This window comes from Gobius niger, assembly GCF_951799975.1.
Source record: "Gobius niger genome assembly, chromosome: 13".
Classification (NCBI taxonomy): Eukaryota; Metazoa; Chordata; class Actinopteri; order Gobiiformes; family Gobiidae; genus Gobius; species Gobius niger.
This window is the reverse complement of record NC_136864.1, coordinates 378,682-387,500: the sequence shown is the minus strand read 5'-3', so window position 1 is coordinate 387,500 and position 8,819 is coordinate 378,682. Positions and strand designations below refer to the sequence as shown.

The 8,819-nt window shown below is 51.1% G+C and overlaps 1 protein-coding gene across 1 annotated transcript in view; it reads right to left on the bottom strand.

Annotated features, from left to right (window-relative positions):
• Positions 1–8,819, bottom strand: part of tg (thyroglobulin) — a gene marked incomplete at both ends in the record, with an annotated part of 70,234 nt that overhangs the window by 23,923 nt on the left and 37,492 nt on the right. The window contains 10 exons of the mRNA XM_079569533.1: positions 1–190; positions 289–540; positions 594–737; positions 791–964; positions 1,035–1,441; positions 4,598–4,712; positions 5,820–5,993; positions 6,158–6,352; positions 6,743–6,826; positions 6,889–7,059. The exon at positions 1–190 is cut by the window's left edge and continues 143 nt beyond it. Of these exons, the coding sequence (XP_079425659.1) occupies positions 1–190; positions 289–540; positions 594–737; positions 791–964; positions 1,035–1,441; positions 4,598–4,712; positions 5,820–5,993; positions 6,158–6,352; positions 6,743–6,826; positions 6,889–7,059 (1,906 nt within the window). The remainder of the gene's footprint in view (positions 191–288; positions 541–593; positions 738–790; positions 965–1,034; positions 1,442–4,597; positions 4,713–5,819; positions 5,994–6,157; positions 6,353–6,742; positions 6,827–6,888; positions 7,060–8,819) is intronic.

The following is an 8,819-nucleotide window of genomic DNA, read 5'->3' as shown; positions in this document are numbered from 1 at the left end:
CGGTCTCCCGTCCAATCGGGCGACTGGGCGGGCAGGAAGCGCAGCGGGCCGAGCGGCGCCCGGGCGAAGGGCACGCCCAGGAACTGCACCACCGCCGCACTGACCTCAGAGCTCATCGCCACGGCGACGCTCCGCCCACGAAGAGTCCCAGCGCCCGGGAGGAGGACGGAGAGGGACTGGAGGCTCCGCCCTGAGGGACAGGACATGTTTAAGTATTAAAGTGACAGTCTGTAAGTTTACGTGAGTCCCATGAGTCCCAGCCCCAGGAGGATGTGGGCGGGACCTCACCTGTGGGCGGGGCCTGACCTGTAATCGGGGCCTGACCTGTGGGCGGGGCCTCACCTGTGGGCGGGGCCTGACCTGTGGGCGGGACCTCACCTGTTATCAGGGCCTGACCTGTGGGCGGGGCCTCACCTGTACTCAGGGCCTGACCTGTGGGCGGGGCCTGACCTGTGGGCAGGGCCTCACCTGTAATCAGGGCCTGACCTGTGGGCGGGGCCTCACCTGTAATCAGGGCCTGACCTGTGGGCGGGGCCTCACCTGTGCGGACGTACACCTCGGGGGTGGGGCCTGACCTGTGGGCGGGGCCTGACCTGTGGGCGGGACCTCACTTGTAATCAGGGCCTGACCTGTGGGCGGGGCCTGACCTGTAATCAGGGCCTGACCTGTGGGCGGGGCCTGACCTGTAATCAGGGCCTGACCTGTGGGCGGGGCCTGACCTGTGGGCGGGGCCTCACCTGTGCGGACGTACACCTCGGGGGCGGGACCTCACCTGTGGGCGGGGCCTCACCTGTGGGCGGGGCCTCACCTGTGCGGACGTACACCTCGGGGGCGGGCTCTCGGACGGTCAGCTGACAGGAGGAGGCGGGGTCACACACAGAAGTATCCGGATACAGCACACAGCGCAGTCCGGCCTCTACGTCCGAGACCGCGACGGCGAAACAGGAGTCGAACTCGTGACAGGCTGCAGATATTAAAGTAAACATCTGGAATCTGTACAAACGCGCCGTAAACATCCAGATGTTTCCTCTCACCGCGCAGACACCAGGCCACGCCCGCCCGGCGCTCGCCGATCACGTCGCGGCTCAGGTGGATGACGTCGTAGGTGCGGAGGGCGGGGTCGAGCAGCAGGTGGGCGGGGCCTGAGAGCGGGCTCCACCCCTCACCGCCGTCGCTCTGGTCCAGGCTGAGGGCGGGGCAGAGGGCGGGGCTGGAGCTCCATTGGTTCACAGGCTTCATGTACCAGCCCAGAGGCCGCGGCGCCGAGGTCACCTCCGAGTCACCGCAGTCCTGGGACGACCAGGCCGTGACCTCCTCGGGGCAGGTCAGGACCCCCAGGCTGACCAGGGGGAGGCACACCAGGCCCGACGTCAGGTCCCGGACCAGACCGAAGCCTCTGCAGCAGGGGTCAGCGTCACAGCGGCGAGCGCAGGAGCGGAACCTGAGACCACGAAATCACACTCATCATCACAGGAGACAAACTGTTCATCAGGAGCAGAACCTGAGACCACGAAGTAACATCATCACAGGAAACAAACTGTTCATCAGGAGCGGAACCTGAGACCACGAGGAGGAAACATAACTCATATCTATTCATCTGAACCAGTGGGGGGGTCCGCCCCTTTACACCCGTCTCCAGTTGTGCTAGTGGCAGGCCGTGGTATTGCAGCCAGCAGCCCAAAAAGCCCTTTTTGTCATAGACACTCATGTAAAAGGAGCAGCCTGTAAAATGGTCCACAGGCATCTGGAGTTTCAGACTGAGGCAAATATATTTCTTAAAAATTACTATTTTTAGGACATGGACTTTTTTTCTTCGAAAAAAAATTGTAAAGCATCAAAAATACATTTTTAAAAGTGTTCTAATGACGTGACGTCACCAGGGCCGTAGACGTGCGCGAGCGTGTGCGTGTGCGTGTGCGTGTGCGTGACGACTCATGAACGAGCAGATTCTCCCTCGTGTGATTTAGCGGCTGAAGTCTGAGCAAAACAAATGAACTGGACTAAAAACAAGGATAAACGACAACTAACAAACATCTCAAGTAAGTTTATGTTTCTCCATGTCTTTAGCCAAAAACTAAATACGTTTGTATGATGAATATAGCCTGTGTTTATAGCATTGGATTATGGTTAATAAGAAACAACTAGTCTACATGTTATTAAACTCATTTCTGAAAATTAAATAATGGCACTAATAACCTGTAACTGTTTTATTAATTAAAAAAATACTACCAGCATTTAATGTATATTTGTGTAAGTAGAATGAAACACAAAAAAAATGCATGATTTCCGCATCTGTCCTGGATCCAGTACAGTACAGTACAGTACAGCACAGTACAGTACAGTACAGTACAGTACAGTACAGTACAGTACAGTACAGTACAGTACAGTACAGTACAGCACAGTACAGTACAGTACAGTACAGATAAATGCTATATAAAAAACAATATCTCACATTTTACCAATGAAAATGTAATATAAAACACTTTTGCAGTGCTCCTTCTTTGTATTTCAGCCAAACAATTCTAGTTGTGATGTTATACTAGCAAATACAGTGAAGTAACAACTCGATTTTTATCAATTCTATCACAATATCAAGACTTCCAGCACTTACGAAACTTCCCAGAAAAGTGACCGAGCGGAAGTTCATGAGCGCGGCTACGTACGTCCGAAGGGCCGCTAAGCGCCCGGTTGTTCAAAGAGCGGCTAAACGAGCTTTTTAAGCCCCGCACTAACAAACTAACCCCCAAAGTCATCGTAGCATGGTAGCTTATTCGCCTGAAATGGCCTTAAAAAAACATTTTGTATTTAAAGAACGATGATATTAAGAGATTTTACTTTTTGTGTAATGGCGTCCGCTCCGCTCTGAGGCTTCGTCGGCCGCCGTGCGCTCACGCTGCTTTCACCCACTTGGGCCGTGGGAGCATAGATACAGATGACGCGTCATACGGGCACTTTGGGCCGTTATGGCGGACGAAACTGGAGTCATGCGCCACTGAGCACCTCTATGTAAAGAGATAGGAGCTGGGACAGCAGGCCTCTTCCATGTATATATTTCTATGATCTGAACCTGTGGACTGTGGTCGACCGATTATTATTTTAATTATTAAAGGGGGGGTATTATCCATCCTGTTATTCTGTCACTCCCTCATTAAAAACATGGCTGAAGTGTTGCCTTGGCACATTCACGTATTTCTGAGTAATCTGTAAAAACTCTGATGGCGGCCATTTTAGGGATAGGTTTGCCTGAGTCCTCCTAGGAACGCCCCCACCTCCTGGAGACGCCTCCGAGCTTTGGTCACCAGCCGAGTAACCAACCACTGCTCCTCAGCAGAACCCTATGCTAAAGTGGCTATGATAGTTAGCATCAGAGATCCTTATGCTAAAGTGGCTATGATAGTTAGCACCAGAGGTCCTTATGCTAAAGTGGCTATGATAGTTAGCATCAGAGGTCCCTATGCTAAAGTGGCTATGATAGTTAGCATCAGAGATCCTTATGCTAAAGTGGCTATGATAGTTAGCATCAGAGGTCCCTATGCTAAAGTGGCTATGATAGTTAGCATCAGAGGTCCCTATGCTAAAGTGGCTATGATAGTTAGCATCAGAGGTCCCTATGCTAAAGTGGCTATGATAGTTAGCACCAGAGGTCCCTATGCTAAAGTGGCTATGATAGTTAGCACCAGAGGTCCCTATGCTAAAGTGGCTATGATAGTTAGCATCAGAGGTCCCTATGCTAAAGTGGCTATGATAGTTAGCATCAGAGGTCCCTATGCTAAAGTGGCTATGATAGTTAGCACCAGAGGTCCCTATGCTAAAGTGGCTATGATAGTTAGCACCAGAGGTCCCTATGCTAAAGTGGCTATGATAGTTAGCACCAGAGGTCCCTATGCTAAAGTGGCTATGATAGTTAGCATCAGAGGTCCCTATGCTAAAGTGGCTATGATAGTTAGCATCAGAGGTCCCTATGCTAAAGTGTCTATGATAGTTAGCATCAGAGGTCCCTATGCTAAAGTGGCTATGATAGTTAGCACCAGAGGTCCCTATGCTAAAGTGGCTATGATAGTTAGCACCAGAGGTCCCTATGCTAAAGTGGCTATGATAGTTAGCACCAGAGGTCCCTATGCTAAAGTGGCTATGATAGTTAGCATCAGAGGCCCCTATGCTAAAGTGACTATGATAGTTAGCATCAGAGGTCCCTATGCTAAAGTGGCTATGATAGTTAGCACCAGAGGTCCCTATGCTAAAGTGGCTATGATAGTTAGCATCAGAGGCCCCTATGCTAAAGTGGCTATGATAGTTAGCACAGGAGGTCACTATGCTAATGTGGCTATGATAGTTAGCACCAGAGGTCCCTATGCTAAAGTGGCTATGATAGTTAGCATCAGGGGTGAGTCTGTGTGAGTCTGTGTGAGTCTGAGATGAAGGGTTTGTGATGTGACGTCTCGTGGTTTTGTGACTATAAGAAACCTTGTGGTAAAGGATGCAGGAGGTAAACGAGGTGTGAAGGTTTGAGATGTTCCACCTGAACTGGTCGATCTCGTTGGCTTGAAAAGTAAATCTCAGGTTAAAAAGGCTTGGCTCCTCCACATGTGAGACTTACCCCTGGGACAGGGCGGTCGTCTCTGGGACGCTGATCCTCGTCCGGACCGAGTACTTCACCATCTTCTTGAAGGGGACTCTGGTGTAGAAGCTCTTCACGGGTCCAGACAGATCCACTGCAACAGACGTTAGAAAACATGTGCATTAGAAAAGCCCTCCTAGGGTGTGGTCCATGATCATTGTTCACACGTGTCCCTATCAAACAAATAACATGTACAACAGGGTCCCCTCAGAGATCATCCCAGCGCGACTTTTCGAAGTGAATAAAAAAAGATTCATCATGAACTCGGACTCAGAGCTGGAGCAGAAAGTTCTCTCTCAGTGAAGTTCTCGTACCTGTCTTGGTGTTGTTCTCGTACCTGTCTTGGTGAAGTTCTCGTACCTGTCTTGGTGAAGTTCTCACACCTGTCTTGGTGTTGTTCTCGTACCTGTCTCTGTGAAGTTCTCGTACCTGTCTTGGTAAAGTTCTCGTACCTGTCTTGGTGAAGTTCTCGTACCTGTCTTGGTGAAGTTCTCGTACCTGTCTTGGTGAAGGTGTTGTTCTCGTACCTGTCTTGGTGAAGGTGTTGTTCTCGTACCTGTCTTGGTGAAGTTCTCGTACCTGTCTTGGTGAAGGTGTTGTTCTCGTACCTGTCTTGGTGAAGTTCTCGTACCTGTCTTGGTGAAGGTGTTGTTCTCGTACCTGTCTTGGTAAAGGTGTTGTTCTCGTACCTGTCTTGGTGTTGTTCTCGTACCTGTCTTGGTGAAGGTGTTGTTCTCGTACCTGTCTTGGTGAAGGTGTTGTTCTCGTACCTGTCTTGGTGAAGTTCTCGTACCTGTCTTGGTGAAGGTGTTGTTCTCGTACCTGTCTTGGTGAAGTTCTCGTACCTGTCTTGGTGAAGGTGAAGTTCTCGTACCTGTCTTGGTGAAGGTGAAGTTCTCGTACCTGTCTTGGTGAAGTTCTCGTACCTGTCTTGGTGAAGGTGTTCTCGTACCTGTCTTGGTGAAGGTGCTGTTCTCGTACCTGTCTTGGTGAAGGTGCTGTTCTCGTACCTGTCTTGGTGAAGGTGAGGTTCTCGTACCTGTCTTGGTGAAGGTGTTGTTCTCGTACCTGTCTTGGTGAAGGTGAGGTTCTCGTACCTGTCTTGGTGAAGGTGTTGTTCTCGTACCTGTCTCAGTGAGGTTCTCGTACCTGTCTCAGTGAGGTTCTCGTACCTGTCTTGGTGAAGGTGTTGTTCTCGTACCTGTCTTGGTGAAGGTGTTGTTGGGCGCCCGGTGCAGGAGGCGTCGACACTCTCGCCTCAGTGGTTTGTCGTAGGCGCCGCACACTCGCGTGTCCGGGAACAGCTCGCACGAGAAGAACCCGTCGTTTAGATCCAGCAGGTCGGCCACGGAGCACTGGGACTCGAACTCACAACCTGAGCGAGAGACGGCGGGTCAGAGACGAAGCCAAACGAAGGAGAAGAGGTTCTATTTGTGGTTCTGTTTGAGGTTCTGTCTGTGGTTCTGTCTGTGGTTCTGTCTGTGGTTCTGTCTGTGGTTCTGTTAGTGGTTCTGTTTGTGGTTCTGTTTGTGTCCTCACGCTGCAGGCAGGAGAGCAGGGCGTGGCCGGAGTCGAACTGTTTCTTGTTGAACCAGAAGGTCAGACTGGGCTGTTTCTGAGGGACCAGCTCCACCTGCTCCGCCCTCAGAGGCTCGAAGGACTTCAGGACTGAAGGGTCGACGTCTGGACCGGGGTCTGGGCTGGGACAGGATCCCACAGAGTCCGGCTTGGGCTCTGAACAAACACAGCAGAGTTTAGGAAGGAACTGTTCACACCTCGGACCCTCAGCCGGTGAGGGAAGAGCCGAGGCTTGGAATAATGGAATAAACATTTTAAAATAAAGAAATGTATAAATCTAAAATAAATAAAAGAGGAAAGTCTTTTTTGCAGATCTTTTTTTGTGTCTAAAACTGTCAGATTCTACTTTCATTTTCCCACAGCGCTCTTCCCTTTCGCTTCGTAATAAATCATTGTGAATTAAAAAACAATTAACCATCATCATCCTCCAGGGGGCGCCAACTCTCAGAGACAGAGAGAGGAAGGTCGTCCCTGAAGTTATGCAGATGATGTCACAGGCAGATTATTGTACATGTTTTATAATGAACACGTCTAAGCGAGTCTGACCTGAGTCCAGGAGCACGGAGCTGGAGGTCACCAAGGAGGCGGAGTATCCTTTCTCCTTATTGGTCAGAGCGGCGTCCGCGGCACCTGTCAATCACAGTGTCACAGTGTGCAGGCGATTTGAGGGCTGTGAGGTGGGCGGGTCTTACTGAAGGTGAACATCTGTCCCCCGAGGTCGAACAGGAAATTGCCTCGTCCCTCGTCGTAGGTAAGTCCCGCCCCGCACTCTCGACTGGCGGCTCCTCGACCAATCACGTCCCAGTCCTGCTCCGCGCACATCAGTACAGCCGGGGCCCGAAGGAACCCGCACATCAGGGAACCTACGGGTCACAAACCGGGTCAGAACCAGTAAGGAAGTAAGTAAACTTTATTTGTATAGCGCCTTTCACAGACACAGAGTCACAAAGCGCTTCACAGTGTTAAAACATAATTATAAAACAGCATATTCATTGCAATATTTCATTATACAGGTGGTGTCAGTATTGCATCAGCCGGACTCGAATGCTTTCTCAAACAGATGTTTTTTAGGTGCTTTTTGAAGGCAGCTGCTGACTCCAATGAGCGCAAGTCAAGAGGAAGTTTATTCCAAAGTCGGGGCGCGACGGCTTTGAAGGAGCGGCCTCCCCGGGTTTTAAAGTGTGTTCGTGGAACCATCAACAGGTTCTGCCTAGAGGACCTCAGGTTCTGCCCAGAGGACCTCAGGTTCTGCCCAGAGGACCTCAGGTTCTGCCCAGAGGACCTCAGGTTCCGAGACGTGTTGTAGGGTTTAACTAGGTCAGCAATATAAGTGGGCGCCTGACCGTGTAGAGCTCGAAAGGTCAGCACCAAGAGTTTAAACTGAACCCGATGTTCAATAGGAGCCAGTGCAAGGACTTCAACACAGGTGTGATGTGGGCTCTCCTGTTTGTCCTGGGCTCTCCTGTTTGTCCTGGGCTCTCCTGTTTGTCCTGGGTTCTCCTGTTTGTCCTGGGCTCTCCTGTTTGTCCTGGGCTCTCCTGTTTGTCCCGGGCTCTCCTGTTTGTCCTGGGCTCTCCTGTTTGTCCTGGGTTCTCCTGTTTGTCCTGGGCTCTCCTGTTTGTCCTGGGCTCTCCTGTTTGTCCTGGGCTCTCCTGTTTGTCCTGGGCTCTCCTGTTTGTCCCGGGCTCTCCTGTTTGTCCTGGGCTCTCCTGTTTGTCCTGGGCTCTCCTGTTTGTCCTGGTCTCTCCTGTTTGTCCTGGGCTCTCCTGTTTGTCCTGGGCTCTCCTGTTTGTCCTTGACTCTCCTGTTTGTCCTTGACTCTCCTGTTTGTCCTGGGCTCTCCTGTTTGTCCTGGGCTCTCCTGTTTGTCCTGGGCTCTCCTGTTTGTCCTGGGCTCTCCTGTTTGTCCTGGGCTCTCCTGTTTGTCCTTTACTCTTCTGTTTGTCCTTTACTCTCCTGTTTGTCCTGGTCTCTCCTGTTTGTCCTGGGCTCTCCTGTTTGTCCTGGACTCTCCTGTTTGTCCTGGGCTCTCCTGTTTGTCCTGGACTCTCCTGTTTGTCCTGGGCTCTCCTGTTTGTCCTGGGCTCTCCTGTTTGTCCTTGACTCTCCTGTTTGTCCTGGGCTCTCCTGTTTGTCCTGGGCTCTCCTGTTTGTCCTGGGCTCTCCTGTTTGTCCTGGGCTCTCCTGTTTGTCCTGGTCAGAAGTCTCGCAGCTGAGTTCTGAACTGACTGCAGACGAGCTCTTTCTTGCTCAGGCACGTAAAGAGGCTGTTGCAGTAATCCAATCACGAGGACACAAACGCATGGACGACCATTTCCAGTTCTTCTCTGGACACCGTGGGTCTGAGTTTAGCCATGTTACGCAGATGGAAGTTGCAGTTTTTGACCAACTGCCGGACATGATGTTCAAGAGACATATTCTTATCAAGGATGACGCCAAGATCTCTCAGCTTTTTGCCGTGAGGCTCGAGATGCCTAAGTGTTGTTTGATGAAGTTCTGACCTGAGATGATGAAGTTCTGACCTGAGATGATGAAGCTCTGACCTGAGTTGATGAAGGTCTGACCTGAGTTGATGAAGGTCTGACCTGAGTTGATGAAGTTCTGACCTGAGTGGATGAAGTTC